This window comes from Amphibalanus amphitrite, unplaced genomic scaffold (assembly GCF_019059575.1).
Source record: "Amphibalanus amphitrite isolate SeventyFive unplaced genomic scaffold, NRLGWU_Aamphi_draft 000003F_arrow, whole genome shotgun sequence".
Taxonomy (NCBI): Eukaryota; Metazoa; Arthropoda; class Thecostraca; order Balanomorpha; family Balanidae; genus Amphibalanus; species Amphibalanus amphitrite.
In genome coordinates, this window is record NW_024881500.1 from 754,604 (window position 1) to 779,603 (window position 25,000).

Here is a 25,000-nt window from a genome sequence, read left to right on the forward strand (position 1 = left end):
AGGCCTACATCAATTTCTCGACATTAAGAAGCTTCTGCATCAATACTAAGCATCACAAGTGCTTAGTATTGATGCAGAAGCTTCTTATCAGCACATAACCATAAGAACGAAATACGCAAAGCCTTTGAAAAGTGCAATCATGGAGGTAGGTACACAACTGCCGATATACGAAGTCAAATATTAAACGCGCATGCTCCTAAATCCTAAATTTAGGAGCTCATTGCTCCTAAATCCTTGCGACCGCAGACGCTTAAAAAATATTTCCACAGGATTATCCGAAGGAAATGGCCGCATTGTTAACCATAGGTACTCCTGAAGCGTCCTTCTAAATAATCCACAGCCAGTCCTGTCTATTGGACAGCGCCTGTGTCCAGATGCCTCCCAGATACCTCCCACACAAACCACAGTCCAGTCGCGACTCTGGACCCGTAAAACCTCGACAGGATGCGTTCCGTCGAGCGGCACGGCCCTGCCGCAGCTGCGCAGCCTTCCGCGGCGACCCGGGCCGAGCGGATGCGGGTACGATAGGCGGCGCGGCGCCGGTCACGGCGGCAGAGAGCTGACCCTGCCGGCGGTCCGCAGTCTGCGCAGTCGCAGCGCGCCTGCCGGCCGCGACACACTCAGGATGACCGTGAACAGGCTGCTGCTGCTGCTGGCCGCCCTGGCCGCTGTCAGCGCCGCAGCGGCTGTCCCAGTCGGTAAGAGTTGCTTCTGTGGCTAATAGCGGGTGCGGTGTAATGACTTTGAGCGCATGACTGCTTTGAGATGAATTATGTGATGCTATGCATTCGATATTTCCATAGCGTTGTTACATGTTGCTTTATGACATAAATCTTGCATAACCTGTACCAGACGATTGATATCCTAAAATGAGTTGTCTATCCAAATGTACATTCCTAAAATACCTGCAGAACTTGGCGTACTAAGACAGCAGGTCCCCAGTCCGGTGATGTATGATGCTGAACTTTGACGGTGTGTGTGGTGGGTCTCGTGCTACCGCCATCCCGTAGATCCCCACCCACTCTAGTCACACCATCTGACGCCACCGTCCACCGGCAGCCGTGACTGTGCCTGCCGACCTGGAGACAGACGGGTCGCTGGCGCCGGCCGCCGGGTTCGAGCTGGACCCCAGTCTCCTGCAGCAGACCGGCGCCGCTCTGGCCACTCAGCACAGCCAGCTGATGGCTGACACCGACGTATTCGGGCTGTACCGGGACGGCCCTCCCTCCGGCTCGGCTCCGTCGGCGGCCGGAGGTCTCGGCCCCGTCAGCTCGGCACCGGCCGCCGGAGGTCTCCAAAAAGGGCTGGCACCGTCACTGCTTCTCAACGGTCGTATGCTGGCACCGTTTCCCGGGCCGTTTGCAGATGATATGTTGAAACTGCCGCGAGTTCAAGGGATATCCGAAGCGCGGAGCGATAATAAGGCTAAGACAGCCACAGAAGAGGGTCAGACACCGGAGCAAGATGCCGGCGGTACGACCAGTCAGACTGTCGGTCTTTCTCAGCAGCCGGAGGAGGCAGAGCCAGTGCCGTCTGCACAGCCGGAGACACTGGCCACAGGACCAGAATCGCTCTCAGACGTATCTCCAGGACAGACAGCCGAGACTCAAAACTCGCACACAGAACATAAATCCCAGCCAGCTCGACTCCAAGAGGCGGTGTCTGCAGAAGAGACTGTCGTGCCACGTCGTCGTCAGACTCGAGTCGCCGGTCAGCCGCAGCCGCTCCAGTTCCCTGACACCCATATCTTCTGTCTTCTGCCGGAGCCGGGTCGACACCGCGGTGCGAGACCGGCTCACGGTAAAGATGAGCACTCTGACCCGGCGCAGGCGTCACCACCCGCAGTCGAGTCGGGAGAGAAGCACGCTCCGAGCCCAAGAGGACAAAAGGCCGCCACCGCCGGGAGTCCAGTAGTGCCGGCCTCGCGACGGGTCGAACCGGTGCCTTCGGGGGCTGATAACAACCCGCTGCTGCCCCCTCTGCCCCCGCTAGATCCGGACCAGCAGAGGCCGCTTTTCTTCCAGCCGCAGCTCGGTCAGAATTTCGGCCCATCTCAGCAGACCGAGCCGGAGGACCGCAGCTCAGTGTTCGACCAGTTCTGGAACCAGCTAGGAGCTGACATCCCTGATCAGCCTACATTCGACACCGTACCCGACACTGACCCCGATTTACAGCTAGACCCCTCGACATTCGGTCAGATGCCTAGTCAGGACCAGTCAGCGGACGGCGCGGCGCAGGGACCACAGGAGCGGATAGCGAGTCCGACTTTCTTCGCGCCGTATCCCCGTCAGAGTCGCTACCCTCAGCGCTCCACCGGGTACTACAGCACGCCCAGCCGGTCGCCAGTCGCTCCCGGTCGGTGGGGGACGACGGGCGGCTGGCCGGCCGGCTCAGCCTGGTCGCACGGCGGCCGCTCTGGCCGGACGCACCGCACGGCGTACCCAGCACCATGGAGGGGTCCGGGGCGGGGTCCTACCGGCGCCAGCGGCTGGCCGTGGCCCGCGCTGGCTACAGAGAGCCGCGGCCCGCCGCGTCAGGTGCCCAGCTCGGGAGTGTACCTGGTACAGCAGTCGGGCCAGTGGCCGCGGCCGGCCGGGTACCCGCTGTACTCGCAGTGGTACCGGCCGGCCGTGGTGCCTCTGCCCGGCGGCGGCTCGGGCGGCTCGGGCGGGGGAGGCTGGTGGTCGGCCGGCCGGTTCGTCCGCCCGGCCACGGCTATGGCCACCAGTGAGGAGTCGGCCGGCGCCGGCTCGCCACCGCTCTCGGCCGACTGGCCCTGGCCGGCCGTCTCCATGCTCGGTGGCCGGGACGCGCTGGTGGTGACCGGACTGGGTCGCAGCTCCGGAGCCATGGCGCGCGCCGGCGGACAACACGGCTGGCCGCCGGTGGCCATGGCGACTGCCGGAGGCTCGCGCACCGGAGGAGGCTACTCGCGGGCCTCTACCGGCGGCTTCGACCTGATCTTCGAGGACGGCATGTTCCACACTGGACGTGAGTAGCGGTATTAGTATGATTCTCAAGCTGCCGTAGCCATTGTTCTATACCAAATTCCTCAGCAAAGCATTGTTTATTTGCCGATAAGATAAGTTAGGCTGCCAACTTTCAAGTAATGACTGCTATATTCAGACAACCGTACAGATTGGGCTCCTGAGTTTGCCTAAAGGTGGGCAATTTTCACAAATTCTTTACAATTATGGTAAATCAGGCAGAACCATTGCAAGTTTTCGGTTACCGTAGTCAAATATTCGTCTACCTTACTACAATCCATACTACTACATAATACTACAACCCACTCAATCGAAGCATTCCGTGTTCTTCCCTCTGTGACACGAAAAACCCGCGCATGCTTAATGTCTCACACGCCTCTTGTCTTGTCCACAGCGATGGCGCTGAGCAGGTCTCCAGAGGAGTACGTGCCGCCGCCAAAGAAGCCCAAGAAGCCGAGCTCTGAATCAGGTGAAACTGCGACTGAGGACGAACTGGAGGACGTTGACAAACCAGCGGAGAGCGGGAGCGAGGCGGAGGACGGCGCCTTTGAAGGCTCCGGGGCAGAGGAGGAGTAACTCTCTGGTAGGAGAAGAGATGAACAGAACCACCGTCTGAATACTAGTAGGTCGCGGAGCCAAAATGATGCATCAGTTATAACTGGTAAGCTGATATCGTGTAGACTAGCCCTGCGAATATGAGTGAAGCCGGGGTACGAGCCACTGCCAGAGCCGAGTACGAATAGGTCTGTTTGACGGTAGGTAAGATTGATATTTCAGTATTTAATAGCCCGTGCTTAATTACAGATTGGAAAGGTATGATTCAGCAGGTGTGAGTACACAGTGTTCTTGCTTTGTGGTTTTACTGTATACGAATCCTAATGTTCATACTTCCTGCAGAGCCTCTAAAGTTAAAATTTTCGTGCTAATGACAGTGCATGCTGGGACCGCTTTGAGAATGTATGGTGCGCGCGCAAAGGTTTCTTCTTAATGTACCTGAGTCATTTCAAAAGACTAAGGAGCCGACTATGATGCAGAAATTCACTTTTGCATAAAGCTGTTTTGATGACCTGCTGTTTGATAACTACGACATATTGTTTGAGAAAATGGCTAGCAGTCTCAATCTCCAAAACTGCCACACAAATTGACCTCGCTCTCACTTCGACGCTGTGTCTACAGACAACAATATGTGTCGTGTTATGGCTTTGAATATAGACAGAAAATTACCACATATTTCCATACATGTGCTTTTCTAAAGATGCAGCAACTTCACTTTGAAAAAGCGTCTCGATTTGCATCACCTCGTTGAACATATCGCACACAATGCGCATATATCCCGGTGGGTCAGTCAAAGGACAAAGGTCAGTGACAAAGGAAGTTCAGAGAGCACACCGACCAAAGCAAGCGCGCCGCTACGGAGGCCAGCATCCTGCCAGGAGCCGTTGCATCAGCCCAGCCGGCCGGCCGGGCGTCCGGACGCCTGTGGTTTAGCGTTAGCGGAATAATTCTAGCAACTGTTAACGTGTCAAGTCAGCTTGGAGCCTATTCTGTAGGCATTTCCACCCCGAAAAATGCTTGACCTCGCTCGAAATACACCGGGATAGGCTAAAAATGAATGCAAGCAGTCAGATTTTTCAGGACTATCATAGTGATCTGTTCGAAGCAAGTCTTTCATCCTCACGAGATAAATCATGGTACCTAAATGTATATTCTGCTCTGCCTATTCTGCTGAATCCTAATCCAAATTTTCTGCCTACGCCGCTCGCTGTCTGAATTATGTGGGTGCAGGTAGTGCGGTCGGTTCGCTCAGTTCGCCCTAGTTTGACCTGTACGGGCGCTGGCGGTTCGGTTCGCTATCTAAACTCTGACCTGTGTGGGCGCGTAGTGCCGGCGGTTCGCTCAGTTCTCCATCTGACCTGTGTGGGCGCCTGGCCCGCCCTCTGGCCAGTGCGGCCCACTCTCTGTCTGACTTGTGTGGGGCGCAGGCTGTCCGCTGTCTGAACCCTGACCTGTGTGGGCGCGTAGTGCCGGCGGTTCGCTCAGTTTGCTCTCTGACCTGTGTGGGCGCGTAGTGCAAGCAGTCCTTGACGACCAGTAGCAGGAAGTCGGGATTGAGCGCGATCAGATACTGCACTCCCAGAGACAGCGTCCGAAAACTGCGGAAGTGCGTCTCGATCGCCTCGTTCAGAAGGCCTGCAGGAGAGCGAGCACGATTACATCACCATACGCTGAGCTGGATATGGAATCTGCATGGAAATAACAATTTATTACTGCTGCTGTCAAAGTGTGCATTTTGATAGTTATTTCACAACCGTGAGATTGAGATTGTAAAAAGCAATTGAGTCTAAAATGCTAATTGTGGCTGAATGATGATGAAAACAGCAAACAGTAAAAATGTGACATAACGTTGACATGTCCAGTGAGCTGGTTTGAACAATCACGCTCTTAAAGCTTGATAAGTGCAATATGTATAACACGTTCCCATAGTCATGCCAAGAATATTGACTACATCCAACGATAATTTTATCGCGTTTCATGTCCAAGCCGCCAACCTATTCTTTTTGTAAGGAAAGAATATACTCGAAGACCGCGGTTGGATTAGTGACGATGATTTAGACTTTGGATTGACAGGGCGCACCAGCAAGGAGGCTATATCGCGACGAGCGCCATCAAAACGCAATCATGGAACTGCTCTAGACCCCGCGCCACCATTCATTCTCAGTACCCGCAGACCGACCACCGCTAGCTCCTACCCCGCAGAGCCCAGCCGCAGCAGCCCGCGTCCTTCCGTCGCCGGCAGCACCAGCCACGTGGCATGAGCCGACCTTGCTCGCGGCGCTTCCGGAGTCAGGAGCGCGAACCGGGACCACTTCCTCTCCCCTCTCTCCTGCTCCCCCACTGCTCTCTCCACTCTCGCTCACTCACCGAGAACCTCTTCGGGACTCTTGTTCTGTTTGCGCGCCAGCAGTGCCGACAAGTAGAGAATGTCGGCAGTGTAGCCGAGCGATTTCTGGGTCTCCTTCAGGAACTCGAGGCTCTGTTGCGCCACCTGGTGGTCGCCGTCAATCAGCTGGCAGGTGATGATGCCTGTCGTGATGAGAAATTCGTGATTAGCTTGGTGAGCTGACGTCAATGCATTTATTTATTTATCTACACCCAAGATACAATTTTAATGCAAAACGTTAACGATTTTTCAATTAAATCACGATTAATCATTTAACATATAATATGTATGTAGATTACGTTGATGCCGACCAATGACTTTCGTGTCCAACAAATTTTCATATCATGGCCAATCAAAAATAAAATAACTTGCTAGATCCGGAATAAGGTCGGACGCTATACGAACTGAACTTGGCCAGAGTGTCTAGTAACGGCACGGGATATCACGTGACCCTGAGTATCCAGGTCACATCCTGAGCGGACCCGCGCGGCGGAAACACGACACGCGCCCAATGCGTCCAACAACTGCAGTGAACGCGCTAGTACAATGACGAAACGCACATGGCGTTACATACACAAAATAAAGATAGAAGTCGCGGATCAGTGACAGCTTAACTTATCACCATCTCGTTAAAGGGATTGTGTTATGTCCGATAACGAACAGGCGACGTTGAGCCCACTCTTAACACTCCCAACGCTACCAAATTACACAAATTGTACTACAGCTTCCGTATTCCCCAACATGCTATCCTATCCCCAACATCCCTCCCTTTCCACAGACCTGACAGCGCCTCCATAGACGCCTCATCCTGTTTGGTGGCCGCCTTGTAGAACTTGAGCGCCTCGCGGGTCTTCTCCTTGAGCAGGTTCTGGTAGGCTACCTCGACCAGGTACTCGGCGCGGCCCGGCTCCAGCTGTGCGGCCTTCTCGGCCATCGACAGCGTAAAGTCCAGTACACCGTCGTTGCGGCCGCACTGCAAACGTACACATTGTGACATGAGAAGGGGCAAGAGTTCGGCTGAGCGGCCTGTCCGCTCCACATGAGGACACAATAGGGCACACTTTTCTCAAAACGTACGAGCTGGTTCTGTGAAGCAGCGGAAAGCGGCTCACATGACGAGGCTTTTTCAAATGGGTCTCGAACGAGCAAATGGATCCTCCCACAAAAGGCTGAAGGTTTGGAAACTACGAAAAATAAAACAAATTAAATGTCATCTGAGTAAAAGCACCAAAGAAACAATGAGTATGGCTTCATACACTTGGCAGTGTTGTAAGCCATTCCATGGATAATCCAAGGCAGCGGAGATTGACCAACACCAGAAGATATGAAGTGGATTAAACAACAAGGTTGAAATATACACGAGAGTTATTTGGGAAAGGCGAAATTAAGACCACATTTTCTGTTGTGTTCCCTAGGCTCACCAAGAAGATGAAATGAAAGAACTTAAGAAATGGGTATGTCACATATCACGTCACACTAATCTAAACGTCACTACTCACTGATAGGATGTACCTAATATGTCAAAAGCGGTCGATGACGTCAGTAGATATGATGTCACACAAGGGAATGTGACGGCAGAGCAGGCCTTCGATTTCGCGTATATACTCTATAGAATATGTTGTATGCGTCGTATGCGGTACTATGACGACATGTGCGGTAACGTCATAGCAAGACTATGACGTCGCTCATGAGAAGTAAATCTATGACGTTCAATGCAGGAACGAGGAGTGAATGCTGTATGACATATCCACTGACTGGCTATAAGGGCGTCACATGAGTAATAACGGTTCTGATTTACCGACATTTTACATAGGAAGAAACTTTGAAATGTTCCATGCAACGTCTAAGTTCAGATAAAAATTATAGCAAGTGAGCAATGAAAACCACAAACAAACAACTACCACAAACCTCACAACAAATCTTAACCAGCAGTCCCACACGCCGGCGTCACCACCGACCCCTACCGTGCGCGAGAAGAGGCGGGCGCACTCGAGCAGGAACGGCGGGTTGTGCGGCTCGTGACGGTCCACGTTACGGACAAACTCTTCCAGTCGTTTGCTGGCCTCCGGGTAGTTTCCGTCGCGAGTGAGCAGGCCGATCAGACGGAACCGCAGAGCCTCGATACAGTGGGGTGACGTGGCCAGCACCCTGACGGCAGAGGTTTTTGAAGGTTGGGGTGAAATGCGACATGGTGCGGCGGCGACGAGATTAGCTTCAGTGAATGGTGTGGCTGGATATAGCTCAACGACAGCCCACGACCTGTGTTTGGAAAATTAATTAAGGACTATGCATCTAAAAAAAAAAGATTGTTAACAATCACCAGACAAGTAAAAGCTGCCCGATGCTCTCATTAAAAGTTGAGGAGAACGTAGGCAGCAACGAGCTGCACGATCACAATGAACGAAAGTGACAGGTAATCTATCACCAATAAAGAAAATTAAACGATGTACCAAAAAGCCAGGTGACTAGTTATCCCACCTGGCTGCCGCCCACAAGCCAAAATCTCTCTCTCCGCCGGCCTGTTCATAGACGCTCTGGTCCTCTCACGTCCTATCTCCCTACAAACTAAGTAGTCACCTCTCTCCAGTCTCCACCTACCTGTTCATCATGTCGACGCTCTGGTCCCAGTCGAGCATGGCCATGCTGACCTTCATCTTCTCGACCAGCGGCGGCACGAAGCCGGGTCGCATCGCCACCACCTGGTTCAGCTCCGACTGGGCGTTCGTGAAGTCGTTGTGCAGCTCGTAGTAGCGCGCCTTACAGAACAGCAGTGAAATGTCCCGGTTGTTCCTGGAATTGTCAGAAAGGGGAGGCTAGATCGGTGCTGTGGTTATATTCCTGGAAGCAATGAGAGCATAGCTTGGGACCAGATGAGAGGAAATCCCAGGCTTTGAAGGATTGCCGATGACAATGACCATTCGCATTCACCATTCGCGGAGCAGTGGGGAATAGTTATAAACGATTGTTATAGACGATAGTCATTCGCGTTATCCATGAGATCTACCCAATCGTTTATACATTGTCACAGCAGCTTACTGGACTACATCGAAGTTACTTAATTAACTAAATGCTCTCGGTGATCAATGTTCATGCAGGCCGAGCCAGCTAACCAACAAACCAATTAATCAAACAGACGTCATGCATGAGCCACAGCACAGTACAGCATGATATCTTGATAAATGCATACCTACACCATAACATTTGCGCCTCATTTTTTGCCACCAGTGGGAAAATGTGTCTGCCTTTAAGCCCAAAATATCGTACATCGTGACAGTCTGGATCAAAAACCACAAAAAAGACAATGGACATCTTACACATATCGAACCACGAACATCAAAGATCGAACGATTTTCGCCGGCCATCCACACGTTCATCGAACATGCTCAATAATCCCTCCATCTCCCGATATGTCTTCCTTTGCTCCCGCCGACTAACCGCTTTTCGGCCTGGTCCAGGTAGTCGATAGCCTTGGTAGGGTTCTCGCCGGCGTACATTTCCACCCAGCCGCGCATCACCCACGCGTCCACGGCGTCGCCGTTCATCTTCAGCGTGCGGTCCAGGTACTCGCGGGCCTTGTCCGGGTGGCCGGTCAGCACCAGGAACATGCCGGCGTAGTACAGTGCCTACAGAAAGGAAGCGTACTGTGGTGACGAGTTGGGTGACGAGACATGGCTGAACGAATTACAAGAGTGATAAATGATTAAGGGCATAAGGGGAGCACCAAATTAAACTTCACAGTCAGTCGATCGAATGTGCGATGCAGATGTTGGCTGTCTTCAATGCAAGGGGTATCAACCTGGGGACAATATAAACGCCAATTTCGAGTTTTTTTTCACAATAAAATACCTTCGAGTTGCGGCGATGTCCCTTTTGCCTCGCCCTCCCTCCTAAAACGTCATTTTTTTTCTATTCCAACTTCTTACTAACACTTACCTACCCTCAAACCCCCTTCCCCGTTACACTCCCAGAACACAACCCATCCCCCTCTCCCCGGCCGATCGGACTAACCCTGTCTCCGGCTCGTTTGCGCTCCTCCCGCCGCCGGTTGTCCAGCTGCTGGACGGCCTGACGGTCCACCGACTGACACAGCTGGTGGCAGTACATCATGGCCAGGATCGTGGCCAGCTGCAGGTCCGAGTCGTTCTGAAACGGAACGGAGCGGGACGGTGAGCTGTGCGGTAATGTAGGGCCGGACAAGGGGTCGACCAGATACACTGATGCGAGATGTTGCTGGGTCGTACTGTCGTCTTTTACTGTCGTAGGTAGTAATCTCAAATATGGGGATCAGATTCCAGGCCAAACTCCCGGAATACGAGAACCAGACGCATGAGCTTGCAATTTGTCGTGCAAAAAAAGTGTCATGCATCAATGTAAACAGGGTGGGATGGACAAATTGAGACACATTGTGTTTATCAATTCAAATGCAGTTTGCCGGTTAACCAAAAAACAATCAGTCAGAAATATATTTATTTCGTGACACTGGCATCGTTGTAGAGCATTCTCACTCGATAAACCCTCCCTCTGCCGCCACCATCCTCTCCAGCCGGCTCCTGAACCTGCCGCACGCGCACTTCACGACAGCTCGGTCCATGGCCGCCATCGTCTCCTCGATGGTCCGCTTCAGAGCCTCCCTGGAGGGGTGGGGGTTCTTGTTGGAGACCCTCTCAACTTCGCCCCAGACAAAGTAGTCCAGGGGGTTGAGGTCCGGAGAGTTGGGGGGCCAGAACTCCTTGGTCCACGTCAGGTGCATGTTCTGCCGGCACCACTCCTGCGTCTTCTTTGCTGCGTGTGCGAGTGCTGAGTCTTGCTGGAAGACATATCCAGCTCCTCTCGTGACTTCCTTGATCCAGGGCAGCACGACAGTCTCCAGAACCCGTAGGTAGACGTCTGTGTTCACCTTTTCGTTCTGTTCGAAGAAGTGCGGTGGCATCACGTCTCCGTTGCTGGTGACGAATCCGAGCACCATGACTGACGCTGGGAACTTGGTCTTCATGGCCACGGGCACCTCATCGGGGAAGCGGCAGAGGTAACGAGTGTTGCGCCGGTTCGTTTTGCGATCGACTGTGAAAATCTTCTCGTCGCTGAAGACTCTCACCAAACCTGAGGCTTCACGTTTCAGCGAACCCAAAAGTTGTTTTCCGATCATTAGCCGTCTCGCCTTCATCCCATCGGTTAAGAGTTGCCGGACTCTGAGCACATATGAATTGAAGCGGAGATCCTCATGGACGGCTTGGCTTATGAGGAACGGGCTCACGTCCAGTTCTCGGGCCAACTGCCGAAGAGATTTCTTCGGGTCCTCCTCGATCAGAGCCTGGAGTTGCTGCAGAAACGCCGGCGTTCTCTTCTTCCCAGGCCCTGATTTACGCTTTTTACGCTCGGGAGTCACCCCTCCTTCATCCTCGCCATCTCCACCGCCCTCCTGTGCCCGCACACGCTTGGCAATGCGGTACACCGTGCTCCGTGGGACACGCAGGAACTCGCTGATCTCCGCCGGGCTCCTCCCTGCGCGCAGCGCCGGGAGCACGGCGGCTCGGCGATCGTACTCGGCTCCGCGACCAGACATGATTTGACCTGACCTTGGGTCACCCTCGCTTTTATAGCATCTGAGGGCCGTGCCAGCGATGCGACCAATCAGATCGCGGTTATAGCCGAGGCGTACAACCGCGTAGAAACTTGTCTCAATTTGTCCATCCCACCCTTATATACGTTATCTATGGAATGGTCATTACGGAGCGAGCGAAGCGAGCGTAGTCTTTCCTTCCTAGATTAACGGAAATTTCTGAGTATGAGCGGCCGGCCGGCCGGCCGGCCGTGCGGACGCTTTTGCGAGGCTTATATCTCAGCAACCACTTGACCGATTTACACGCGGTAATTTTTGTAGGGTAGCTTCATTCCTTCTACCAAGTATTGGACTATTCCCGATGCATGTGGATGACCCCTTATGCACGTGCCACGCGCAAAACGAAGAGGTGTCAGTTTTGCAATTGCTGCAATATCTCGGTAACTACTTGGCCGATTGCGCTGAAAGTTGGCATGTAGGTAGGCACCCACTAGGCACTGCATATCCATGTGCCAGAGTTGGGGTGCTGCTGCACGTGCGCACGTGCAGGGGTCGTTTCCAGATCTCGAGAACGGCTGGACCGATGGCGCTCAAATTTGGTACACGGTTAGGGACCAGTTAGTAGGGTGCCGTGCACAAGCCAGTTGGGACCCATTTTGCACGTGCGCACGTGCAGGGTGCCGCTCCCAGATCTCGAGAACGGCTGGGCCGATTGTGCTCAAATTTGGCACATCGCTAGAAACCGGTCAGTAGGGTGCGGTGCACAAGACTGTTGGAGGTACCCCCTCGAAATTTCGCACGTGCAAGACTCACCCCCTCGCTCGCTCCGTTAGTCGCCCCAAAAGGCGCTATACTGGTAATTAAAAGAGCTGATCACCTTGATGAAGAAGGGTGTTTACAAACCATCGAATGCGGGTCCGACTTCGGAATACTACGGTCCCGTCGCGCGCTCTGTACCTACCAGCGTGTTCTCGAACTCTCGGATAGCCTCCTGCAGTTTTCCCTCCATGGCCAGCGAGAGGCTGAACCAGAAGCGGAACGCCGGCCCCTGGCCGAACTTCTTCATGGCCTCGGAGGCTGTCAGCTGCATGGCGCGGTAGTACCGCTCTCGACAGTAGTACTGACATTGTGCCTGTCGGTGACACAACACGTGACGGGGAAGATATTGGAGGAACAGGGGTCAACAGTGAGGCGTGTTTGGGTAAAAGGTGTGATGTTCGTGAGCGGGTTTAGACAGCTGCGACTGGCCAAACACAGTAATGTGCGTAGATTGGTAAATGTTTACCTAATAAAAAAGGGAATGTAATAACGTAAAAACTTGAGTTTGAGTACTTGCGATTCAAGGTTGCTCGCAACCGGAGAAGACTAGCTTAACGTATTGCGTGAAACAAGTGATGGGTTTACAGAAATCCGTAATAAATTTAAATTAATTTTGGCAGAACATAAATATACTTACATGATAAAAGTTTTCATCCGCCATTTTCACGTTTCAAGATTACTCTGCAGGAAACCTGAAACAGATAAAACGGTTTTAATTGTGAGAGCCAAGAAGGAACGGGTCACTAAAGTATGCGTTTTGAATCGAAGAAAGGCGCATATAACCATCTCTCCGCTATATTTTACTCTCTCACCGATTCGTCAGCCCAAGGCCATATAACGTCAGCCTGTCTTCTGGATCATTTGGCACGATTCAAACAAGGTAGGGAAATAACTACGCATTTGATTTCGACTCAAGGCTATAGAACTCCTTTTGACCATTACTAATGTAAATGATGTAGTCAAGGCCGGATCCATCCTTCCTCTCCAATATGAGATAATACGGGATCGCTGGGCTATCAGGAAGTCAAGGACCGCTACGTAGCTTCTACTGGGCCCGGCATGACTGTCATCAACAGGGTACAGGCTATTGCCAATTGGTGGGAAACGAGAACAGGATATCGAAAATCTGATGTGTCAATGTGGGCAGAGTGGACCATTATAATGACCGATGGGACGGGATGATGAAAAATAAACGGTAATCGGATGAATTTAATGACCGTGTCTATTAGTACCTAGGTACGCAGTTACAGCTGGAAACTGTAGGTATCGCGCCGTGACTGGTTTATTCCTTTACACAATATTCCTTCATCTACTTTAAGCATGACCAAAAAGTCATGCACCAGCATATATCTGCTCGTGTCATGCATTACAGACACAGTCACAATAGAAACAGTTTCAGAAACCATTTACCTAGCACTTTCTTACAGAAACAAAGTCTGCTACCACACTTCTCATTCTGTGATGTGTTGCGAGTTGCCTGTGAGTCACGTTCCACGGGTGGTAAGCGTCTCGATCACGTCTTGTTCAGTAGATGGAGGGAGTGAACCAAGGAGCACTAGCCATTAGGTGATGGCCCATGCCATGGGTGAATCGTTGTGTCGGAATGACTATCGGCTTCATGATGATCTCGCCAGAAGTAGACAGCAGGAGATAACAGATGCACTTAACAATTAACATCAGCTGATTGCCCTGATCAGCTGAGCGACTGACTCGTCCGGTCGGCATCCGGGGCGGCACAAGCGGCCAGGAGCGGAAAATCAGGGGTATCAGCCGGACTGATCACCGCGGTCAGGTGCAGGGAGGGCGAGGGGAGGGAAGGTGGGCCGGGACACACAACCACTTATGTCAATGTAGAAATGCTTGATACAAGTTCTGGCATGTGTTTGACCTTTGTATATAGGATGGCAAAGGCAAGAAGCTCTGCAGCTCACACCTGTCCCCACAATTCCTAAATCTTTGCAAACTCTCCTCTCTTCACAAAACTCTCCAGATACCTATTACCTACATCGGAAATTTCTGCATGATTTGCGCCGAAAATTGGGTGCCTATTTGTGCCAAAATGAAGCCACTTTCAGCGCACTGCATCGTGCCATGGAACAAGGCCCGGGCCGGAAGTTACGAGGCAACAAAAACGGCGGAGCGGTGTATTCGAGGCTGGCAGGCGCCAGCGAGCGCCGGGCAGCGGAGCAGCACGTGCTCCGGCACACGGCACAAAGCGCCGCTTGTCCGGGCACTGCTGGCACGCCGCGGAGGAAAGACGGCCGATTCGGCGCACGTACTGAAGCGAGCGGGCCCAGTAGCCTGCCCTCATCTGGTGCAATGAAACGGCGTCCTCTCAGTCTTCTTCGCGGATGGGGACGGGGAGTGGCAGCATGCTGGCTTATAGTGGCTTGAATGGTAACACAGACCAGTGGTTGCGCCATTTGAAGCCAGGCCGCACAATAAAGCACTCGGGTCAGCAAGCGGGTCCGAGGGCACTTGTTTCACCAGATTTTCACTTCCCTCGATCCCACAGTGGCCAGTGGGCAGGAGCTTGGACAGGAGTCCACTGCAGGATTATTTTATAATGTTTGTTGCTTGGAAATGTTCAACAAGGTCTTCCATAACTATCTCCATGCCAAGGGTGGAGGCCTCACCTGGGCAGCCACTCCTCCACTGAGTAGACTCAGAGCAGCTTGCGAGTCAGAGCACGTGACAATCGGGAGGGGGACCTCTTGTCCCAGACCTCTCCAAAGCCGCCCGGCGCCCGCAGGGTGAATCTGCTGCTTGATTGACCAGCATGCTGAAAAATTTGGTGACCACTATTTGCTGAAAAATCATGCAACCGCCCTGTGCCAAAAATTCAGCACCCGCCATGCGCTCAATTCAGCGCATACAAAGTTACACAGGACATGGGCTGACATTTTTGACACAATCCCACCACTACACCGGACATATTCAGCATAACATGCATTTTTTCCAGTCTGGTACCTATAATCTATGATTTCTCACCCTGGGACTCTGGGGCTGATGTTATTTTGAACATATGTTCAGCAAATTAATTCCTATGTCAGAAGACAAGCGATGGACGGACCAAATCAGACATGTGATCATAAATACCATTTAAATTACCAGGCAACCAAATAGCACATACCTGACCTGACCTGACGGGCTTTGCCAAATTCACTTATCCAAGGTAGCAGTCAAATGAACAGTATTGAAAGCAAGTTGTGTAGAATGATCACCACCTAGCCAATCAAGCTCAAAATGACAATAAATCATGGATTATTTCGAAACAAATGAAATCAGTTTACATTTATGTCTGACAGCATCCCATCCAACCTCACAATGCAAATTCAGAGTTGTTTACATTCATCGGCATTTCATAAACAAACTAATGTCATTGCTCCACCGGAATTGTATCAAACTGTTTTTGTGCTTAAAAAACTGCAAAGAATTAATTACCTTATTTCAAGCAGAATTCTGGAAAAATAGCTGGGATTTTTGGTTGTAAAATGTTAATTAATTAATGAAGAAAAAAGATTCTTAAATATCTTATAACATTCATTTCAACTTTTGGTTCTCACGTATGCTATTCTCTTACACCTACTCACAAATGTTTATTTACTTATCTCGTCTGCAAGCGCATATGAAACATAAGGTCACAAGGTGGCCAGTAACGATCGAAAACGAAGAATTTTGGATTAAGAATGAAAAAATCATATCAAAAGAATAACTGGTACTTGTGTTTCTTCTGGTAAGTATACAACCGAAAACTCCAAATTGCAGTGAAATAAGAGCTTCTGATTTCTTCATATCAATACAAAAGTTGATTTACAGCTTAGTATTTGACGTCATAAAATAGCAACCTTCATATAGCACTATGGGCAGAAAATAGTCACAAATCACAGAAAAAAAGAGCTGTACCTTTATAAACAAGTGTTTCATGTGTAAAAAATTCCAATTTTGGATCAAAAACTTGAAATTTTTCATTACTAGTTGCTCGTTTTTCATTTCAATTCGTCTAAATGGAATGACGTAATAGGCTTCTATATTAGAAATGATATTTTGAGTCATATTTTCCATTGTTATTGTAACACAAGGTCATTTGACACGAGAGGTTGGGGCAGAAGGGGAGGATGCTGATGCGTGTGTGTGGGTTGAGGTGGTTTATGTAGCCTTGGTGGAGGTGTGGATACAATGAAATAGGTCATAAGAAGCCAAAAGAAGTTTCAAATCAGCTACATTGTGCGGTGCTGCGAATAGCATGACTAAGTGCTATTGAACTTACACGTCTCAAGCTGGAAAGTCAGTTAGGTACGAGCTTGAACTGCGATCCCAGCGGACAGCACTCCAGCGGATCCAGGTCAAGGTGAGCTTCTGTGGGTCTCGAGGCCTGTGCCTGCCCGCTGTTGGTAAATAGTGCTTCTAGTCCTACGGATCTGCTACTCATTTCTATATGAATATAGGAATGTAATGTAACACTTCGTGTCCTGGAAGGTGGGCGGGGGGAAGGTTTCACTGCGTCTGCACGGGGGGATTGGGATAGAGGCTGATCGGTGGATCATACATGATTGTTGACTGTGACGCCCTTGCACATTCTGCTTCCATCCTTGTGGTAAAGACTGAAGAGTGAAGAGTACTGGATGGATGCATTTCGATCCTTTGCATCCGGTCTTATCGGGCCTACTTATTCTGTGAATCAGGACACTCAAATGCATCCCACCCACCACCTGACCACTAGGTACTGCAGTTACAATTATGACCGTCGGGTCCGGGAGCTGATAACTGACAAATATTTTGGACTCGTCCTCCGCTGCGTTTTTTATTCAGCTCACAACTCAAACTGGTTGCGCGGCCAAAGAACAATTATTGCCCGCTGGATCAGTCGGTGACACACCAGGGAATTAAGCTAAAATTAGAGCGCTCTATTTATTGCTCCCGCTACTTCACCGTCTCCCATAGGGTCCTGTGTTGAGCTGGTGTCGAGGCTCTAAAAATGACGCCGATTTTTGCACCCTTTTCACGAAAACCGCTCGGACCGCCTGGAAACCAATTGTTCCGCTCTAAAAATTTCATGATCGACGGGAAAATGAATGAGGAAAAGATTGGTCCTGAAATGATTCTGAACTCCCTGTAGAACATATCGAAATATGGCTGCAAACTAGGAGCATGTCAAAATCGACAAAACAATACAAATAAACTTACCGGGATTTTTTTATTTTCCATGCATCTGTGTATGAAATCAGTCGGTTTTTCGGAAAGATCATCTTCTGTTTAATAAATAATTCCACAATTGCAATCGAGAAAAAAAAACATTTCCGCTGTGACAGCAGTTTTGGCATTGTGCCAGTTGTCTGGCGTAGTGTGGCGTGCGCGGTGCTGCGTGGTCGTCGGGACGGAGTTGTGAGTATTTTCGGTGTTTTAAATGGTTGATGGCCATTTGAACCAGCTTCATATTATTTCCTACAAATTTTTGCATCAAATTATTGCTTTGAAAGACCATTGAAACCCCTTATCTCTTCATGAAACACGATTATATTCATCGTCGACGAAAATGGCGCGGGACTCCATGTGCATTCCGATCGAAATAAATCGTAAATTAAATAATATTCGATGATAAGTATCATATTCTAGTGACACATTTTCATAAAATAAGGCATAAACTTTGCAAGGAAGTCAACATTGGATAATTGGTATCTTATTTTGCTCACATATCCTTGTAGTAGCCAAATGGCTCAATTGTTAGATAGATGTAAGTATATGTTTTGGCTTGATGTTTGCTGTGAAACCACCCAGCCACTTGCTGGTTGAGTGGTTTTCTGATAATTACCTGATAATCATTTCTCCTTTTCCTTAAAAGAAACTAAAATTCCTTTCAAAGTAATCATTTTAAGGAAAGGTGGCTTGCTCATTGGCATTTCATGTTCTTGTTTTGTTATTGCTGGCAGTATTTTGATACAATAATGCAATATGAATTTTTTGCAATAATAAAACCTAAGACAAACTTAGTTAATGCGTCAATCAAACACCCAACAGAAAGATTGTGAGTCCTTGTGACGTGAAGTAGAATATTCTATGAATGTGTTATATAGAATATGCCAAATATTAAATTAATTATTATTTGATACTGATAGCTGAGCAGGTGAATTATGCCACAATATAATTTCATTTTCTGGTTTTGAAATAGCCGGCAGTATTTTACTTCAACAAATAAAATATACATGGAATACATGTTGTTATGTTACCTATGTTAAAAGTTTAATAACAGCCAACAGAAGGAGCTGTTTCAGCAGATAATGTTTGTACCTTATGCATTACCTTTCTTTTCTGCAGGACCATGCTTCCGCTGGGTGGTCGACATTTGCCTCCTGAAGAAGTTGAGCAACATGAAGACCACCAGATGAGGTGTCTGCAGTTCATGTGGAACTCTGCAGACTACAAGTGTTATGCCAACCACAACCAAAGTGCTGTGATCATGGAGGCATGAACCTCATGACAACACTTCAGATTTGCAGTTGAACCAAAGTGTGACTCAAACCACCTGTGACATCTCACTCAATGTGCGAACAGTGTGATTATTGTGCAGTGTTCAGCTGCAACTAAGACATTTATTAGTGACTTGTTTTGCAATTAGCAACCAAAAGCATTTTTTGGGCTGGCTGCTGTAATTTGTTGTGCACTGCGCAATAGTGGTAGTGTTTTGTCACTTGTCAAGTTGTCAGTTGTGCATGTTGCATGTTTCTCTTCCCTCGGCCCTCATTATCAGTTAAGTGGTGAATTGGCATCACTCAGTCTCCCCAGATCTCCATTGACTGTCTGTCAACCACCTAACTTGAGATGGTATTTGCTAATAGTGTCAGAAAAGAAGTGATTGTAGACATTTTTAGGAATATGAGCTCCGTTTCATGCGTGTTCGAGTGGTTATTTTGTCACATGTCCCATAGGCCATAGTGTAATAAATGGAAACTGTTGTTCCCTTTTGAAGGTACTCGCGGATGCAGAAAGCGTTGGGCCTAATTATTAAACGCACCCTCCTATCAGCGACGCACGAAATCGACAAATATCATCCTTTTTAGAACAGGAGGAAACGAAAATTTGTGAACATAGCTGTACCTACAACAGTGCGTAAGGAATTGAAATTCTGGGAGTTTTTGAAATTCGGAGAAACTCAAGTTGTCGACAGGTATGCCCCATTGCACGTCAAAGACCGCCTAAAAAACAAACGTCTACAAATGAAGGCAGTATTCGTATGTTCGTTGTAATTGCAGCAGCCTAGCAACATGTATTGCGGTCCGATGGCGAATTACACTCGTGCTCAAAAACTATGCCGGTAACTGCCAATGCACTTAGGTCATAGATGAGGAGAGGATGGGGAGAGGAGTGTAATCGCCACGCCGATTGTGGATTGCTCTTGATCGTCAATACATACATAGGTACATACAAGGGTTATGTCATATGTCAACATCATAGAAATGGCTTCATCTGAGCTGTGCCTATTGTACATAATTCAACCAATCTATGCATTTCGTTTCTTGCAATCTACTCATGCTTTCACTCCAGCTTCAGAGTAATCATCCCATATTGTACGTCTTAAGATATTGATTTCTATGGCGGTTTGCAATTACTAGCCACGTCTCACCTCAGTTTGGTGGCCCCGCATCGGCCCACTCGGCCGCTCAAAAATTGACTTACGGAGGAGGATGGTGGCTTTTATTTTAGCTTCTCCGCCGACTGCGGGGAGCGCCGTCGCCGAGGTAGGAGCAATAATTAGCTTATGTTTGGGACTAATTTCCGAGCTTAATTAACATTTTAATGTTATTTTAATTAATTCATGTTAATCTTTGACGCATTCTCTTTCTATTGATACCATCCACCGGTCTGAGAATTACTGCCTTGCTGCGTAAGGGCCGATAAAAGATCACGGTTTTAGGGGTATTTCTTCAACATGGGGCAGGAGCAATAAATAGAGCGCTCTAATTTTAGCTTATTTCCCTGGTATGTCACCAACTGGGATCGGGCTTCCTCCAGCCTCAAGACTGCCGTAAATCGTGAGCCGTCGTGACCTATGTAACGCTATTCTGTATCAGTATTTTGCGAAAGTTCAAAGCGGAAGCAAGCCTGCTCCCATATTCCGCCAAAGTTACTTTAGCCACGTTTCCAGCAAAATTTAAAGGATCCTGAGAGAATGTGATGGCTCGCTGCCTAAAATGGTGAAATCGTTGAAGGAGACAGGGGTGACTGAATGTGACTGTGATCGTCCATTCGCGATCACAGTCACACATGTGACACCCCTGTCTCCTTCAACGATTTCACCATTTTAGGCAGCGAGCCATCACATTCTCTCAGGATCTTGGAATCACTTTTCATCCATCAAATTTAAAGGATTCGGAGATTGGATGGCAGGGAAGTGGAAGGTGGTACTCGCCATGATGAGGCGCAACTGGACTGTGCAGGCGTCCGGAGGCGTGCCTTTTTACGGACAAGTTTTCTCTCGATTTCATTCAACACATCAATTGCGCTTCAGATTATCATAATATTGATATACCATGGCTAAGAGGTCCTTCTTAACACAAACTGTCAAGCAGCGGTTGCATGCGACGGTATGGAAATGCCTAGCGATCAATGACTATCCGACCATCACATTACCGCGGGGTCAGGCCGTCAAGGCTGAATTTTTCGTGAACGAGGCAGTGAGCAAGGCGATGACACTTGCAATGACGCGGCAGGGTAAGGAAGAGTCTTCTGATCCTAGCGAAGTCAAATATTTTCAGACATGACGACTTACGAGGGTCATTTTTCAAAGGACTGCTTCCCGGCACATTAGTGTCAGAGACGCATGGAAGATGCCGTTCGCATTTCGCTGAATTATGGTTCTTAGGTCGGGGGAAAGCTCTGACCTGTCACCGATTGAATTAGGGAATATCCCAGACTTGTCACCGGTCGAACCACGAAATAGCCCAGACCTGTCACCGGTCAAACCAGGAAAAAGTCCAGATCTGTCACCGATCGAACCAGGAAATAGCCCAAACCTGTCGACTGCCACCGATCGAACCAGGATAGCCCAATTCTGTCACCTATCGGACCAGGAATTAGCCCAGACCTGTCAACGATCGAACCAGAAAACAGCCCAGTCCTGTCACTGGTCAAAAATGTATGAGATGTTTTGTTACATTTGAAGTACCTGGTCTGCAGGATCAGTTGATGACCAACAATTTGATGACCGGCATGCCGAATCGCATGCCGGCTTGTGTCAGTGAGAAAAAAGGAAATGGATTTTTGAAACCACGCCTCGAAGACTCATTTCTGACTTGCTGCATTTAATGCATCAGCAGCGCCATTCCTTCGCCTTTCGTGTGCTCGACGCTCCTCTCGCTGCAGTCTTCCGGTTCCCCGTTCCGGCTCCGCCGTCCCCCCCCCCCCCCGTCCCTGACCGGGATGCCGCGACTGCGCTCCGACCGCCCGGGGCGACCACGGGCGGCGCGGCTGCCGGTTTCGTCAGCCTCCCTCATCTCGACCAGGTGGTGCGTCTCTGGAGCGGCGCCAAACCTGCGTGCGAGGTTAGGGGGTCGGACCGGCTTGGGCCAGCGGGCCGGCGCACTGCACCGTGTTGTGCTGTGCCCCTCTCTCCCTCTCTCCCCGCCACCCCGCCCCCTCCCACTGCACCGGCGCGGCGCCGTCCTCGTCGGAACTCGGCGGGCCCCGAGCAGCGCTGCTCGGTGGTCTGTTTCCTCAGACCGACGGAGGAGCGCGCTCGTGCTGCCGACGGCTGCTGTTGGTTAGGGGAACGTCGGACGGTCGGAGGTGCTGCGTGCCGGCAAAGTGTTTGTGGCTAGATTGGTGGAAACCGATCCGAGCGTCGACGGAATCAAGGTTGTGTGCCCGCGGTCTCCAATAAATAGCCAAAGGCGAAGCAGTCTCCGGTGACAGCAGATTGTGCCAGCGCTATACCTAGCTTCGATATAGCTCGAGGTGAGACCGGAAGATGAAGTCCATTGTCTGTTTTACCTCGTCTTTTCTGTCTCGAACTGGACCTTCTTGAATTGTTTTGCTGATGAACGCATTCCATAGTTAATGACAAAGCAAAGTTGGCTGAAGACTAAGTTTGCAGCTCAACGATCTATGCATGGGTGTCGATTTCTGCCAAGTTGCCGGTAGAAATCGCCCGAGCTCCCCTAATTCCACGCCGGCTTGGCTTTGGAGCCGCAACGGACGGCACGGGTCAAGGTCACCGGTAGGTGACAAGGTCAACTCAGGAGAAATCGACATGGATCTATGCCTTATTTTTTTCATGTGTCCTTAAGTGTAATTGGGCGGGGGTATTCTCCCCTGATGTTTTTAGGCTAGTGGTGCACCTGAAGCTGACAGTTCTGGGGCGGCCGAGCTCCACTGCCCGGCGCTATCTGGGACGGACCGAGTCAACAGGTTTTGCACTGTGTTGCCAAATTTTCGCACTCTTATTCCAGGTCACTGATATCACGTCAAGCAGTTCAGTTGCAGTGACGGCAGAAACGGGCTCTTCAGTAGATGCGTTTTGTTGTTCGGCGTGTTTTCTTAGCGTTCCAACCCGCTTGTTTTTGGGTAAATTTCAAATTAAAAATGATGTATAAGGGACTTGACATGACGCATCTCGCCTGCGATACTTCAGTATAGTTATCAGCTTCGTGTGTTTAGTTTACTCTAATGATAATTTTTACGCACGTAGCACCATGCTACAGCCCACAGGCATGCCTTGCACCTGCAGTTGTACGGGTAAATAGCTTATAGCAGGGGCATTCCACGTCAAATCAAACACCGAAATCCGTCATCCCCTTCGATTTTTCTGAAAATTTGTAGGCAGACTGGGCATGGTTCGAAACTGAGTTATGTATAATATTTTCGAAATTTGATAACGTATCGCTGAGATATAGGTCATCGAATATAGCGAAAAATGCCGCACATCAATTTTTTAAATGGCTATAACTTTGGTTCCTTTTCTGGTATCAAAATGATATTAACAGGGTCTTATAGGCAATTGATAAGGCTTTGATTTTTAATTGTAAAATTAAATTGAAGTGACCTTGAAATGCTTTTGACCTTGAATTAAAACAGAAAAATTTGAATAGCAAAAAACACGTCACCTTCGATTTGGCTAATTTTTACATATTATGTCCGCCACAATGTTCCTAACCATCTGTGAAAAAATTGGAGTGGGCCATTCATAACTTTCGCGGCAAACGCCGTTTTCATGCATCAACATCACGCAACCGCGCGTGACCTTGAAAGACAGAGTCAAGACATGCTTGCTTATGTACACTTTCTGAAATGAATGATTGCTGATTAGTGATATCCCAAACTCTGCGAGAATGGAAATGCATAGTCATCGTAGTCAAGCATTCACGTTCCATAGTAAAAGTGTCTCAGGCAAACGGTATTTTGCGGTGAATTTTGAGCCGTGTGGAAATGCATCATGAAGTAAATTCAACGAAAACATTATCACGCAACGATATCTTCACGTCTTTTGATCTTCACTATACGAAAGAACATACATTTTTTAGTATGTATGGGGAATTTCTAGTTAATCCAATAATAAATATGGCAGGCCTGCTAAGAGTAACATGTCGCCGGCTGCAAGGCGGGCTCGGCCGATGCGGGAAACGCAGCAATCACAATTTTGTGTTTACACGTTCATATTTTAATTGTTTACCAACCGATTTTCAAAATTATTTCACCATAACATTGCCTGTACATTTCTTAGTCTTCTCACAAAATTGGACGCGAATCGAACGTAATCAGCGGTAGGGAGCGCGATGTAAAGACGGAACCGTTCCGTTCCGTCCCGGCACAGTCTACAATTCAGGCGGCGCGTAGCGGTCGGCGCCGGCTGCCGAGTCGCCGCGTCGCTGCGGCGACAGGATGTTCACTTTACACCGCTATTACTAGAACAGTTGTGAACCGATTTTCTTATTGCTTGCACGATGAGATGTCCAATTCAATTCTTGACAGGTAGCCATAATTAATTTTGCATCTTATGAGATATTGGCGAAAAACAGGAGGGGTGGGCGAAATTCGCTCTTCCTCCTCCACTGCGCGTGCTAACATACGTTTGCATGTGTGCAATTTTCTTCAAAACTTATGAATGGCCCACTCTAATTTTTTCACAGGTTGTTAAGAATATGGTAGGCAATAAAATATATGAAAATGAGCCAAATCGAAGGTGACGTGTTTTTTGCTATTTCGATATTTGTGCTTAAGAACAGAGTTAAGCAAATTTCAAGGTCATATATTTAAGTAGGTGCAATTCTAAACAAATGCTTAAGAAATTACCTAAACAGTAAGGGTTATTTCATTCAAATCAAACAAGTACAACCAAAGTTATGGTCGTTCAAAAATATAAAGATGCAGCATTTTGTAAAAATTTGATGCCCTATATTTAGAAGACCTGTGGTTAGAATGTGCAAAAAACATCAATGCAATGTCCGGGGCCACACAGGAACTCGCTCACAAATTTATAATGAAATCGCTGATGGTAAGGTGCAAAACAGCCGATTTTTGTTCGATTTGACGTGGAATGCCCCAGCATCATCGAAGATGCTGATTAGAAGATACCGCCGCCAAGTTTTCCCGGGGAGATGCGGGCGCTATCGCTACACCTGGGTCTGCGTTCGTTCCCGATGGGCCGGGGCGTCACTCTGGTATCGCCCCGCTGCCCATCAGCCCTGACGCGATCGCTGA

At 49.3% G+C, this 25,000-nt stretch overlaps 3 protein-coding genes across 13 annotated transcripts in view; 2 read left to right on the forward strand and 1 right to left on the reverse strand.

Annotated features, from left to right (window-relative positions):
* Positions 1 to 15,650, reverse strand: part of LOC122363290 (tetratricopeptide repeat protein 21B-like) — a 35,951-nt gene extending 20,301 nt beyond the window's left edge. Inside the window, exons 1-10 of one of the 3 annotated variants that reach the window (XM_043332423.1) lie at positions 15,446 to 15,650; positions 12,945 to 12,999; positions 12,450 to 12,620; positions 9,937 to 10,071; positions 9,364 to 9,551; positions 8,527 to 8,718; positions 7,893 to 8,076; positions 6,709 to 6,901; positions 5,910 to 6,071; positions 5,041 to 5,177 (exon numbers count right to left, since the gene is read on the reverse strand). In XM_043332423.1, coding sequence (XP_043188358.1) covers positions 5,041 to 5,177; positions 5,910 to 6,071; positions 6,709 to 6,901; positions 7,893 to 8,076; positions 8,527 to 8,718; positions 9,364 to 9,551; positions 9,937 to 10,071; positions 12,450 to 12,620; positions 12,945 to 12,968 — 1,386 coding nt within the window. In that variant the 5' untranslated portion in view covers positions 12,969 to 12,999; positions 15,446 to 15,650. Of the gene's footprint in view, positions 1 to 5,040; positions 5,178 to 5,909; positions 6,072 to 6,708; positions 6,902 to 7,892; positions 8,077 to 8,526; positions 8,719 to 9,363; positions 9,552 to 9,936; positions 10,072 to 12,449; positions 12,621 to 12,944; positions 13,000 to 14,943; positions 14,964 to 15,440 lie in introns of those variants that run through there. The other 2 variants (XM_043332589.1, XM_043332507.1) reach the window with 2 other exon arrangements.
* Positions 149 to 4,210, forward strand: LOC122363420 (cell surface glycoprotein 1-like). Its single transcript, XM_043332716.1, has 3 exons — positions 149 to 698; positions 1,060 to 2,991; positions 3,382 to 4,210. The coding sequence occupies exons 1-3, from the start codon at positions 626 to 628 to the stop codon at positions 3,561 to 3,563; spliced, it is 2,187 nt and encodes a 728-aa protein (XP_043188651.1). The 5' UTR covers positions 149 to 625; the 3' UTR covers positions 3,564 to 4,210.
* Positions 15,651 to 16,379: 729 nt separating the features above from the next.
* LOC122363525 (plasminogen receptor (KT)-like) overlaps positions 16,380 to 25,000 on the forward strand; it is a 46,907-nt gene continuing 38,286 nt past the window's right edge. For 2 of the 9 annotated variants that reach the window (XM_043333060.1, XM_043332975.1), the window contains exon 1: positions 16,400 to 16,658. The gene's annotated coding sequence lies outside the window, so the exon portion shown is untranslated. Of the gene's footprint in view, positions 16,659 to 21,733; positions 22,259 to 25,000 lie in introns of those variants that run through there. The other 7 variants (XM_043333143.1, XM_043333666.1, XM_043333390.1 and 4 more) reach the window with 6 other exon arrangements.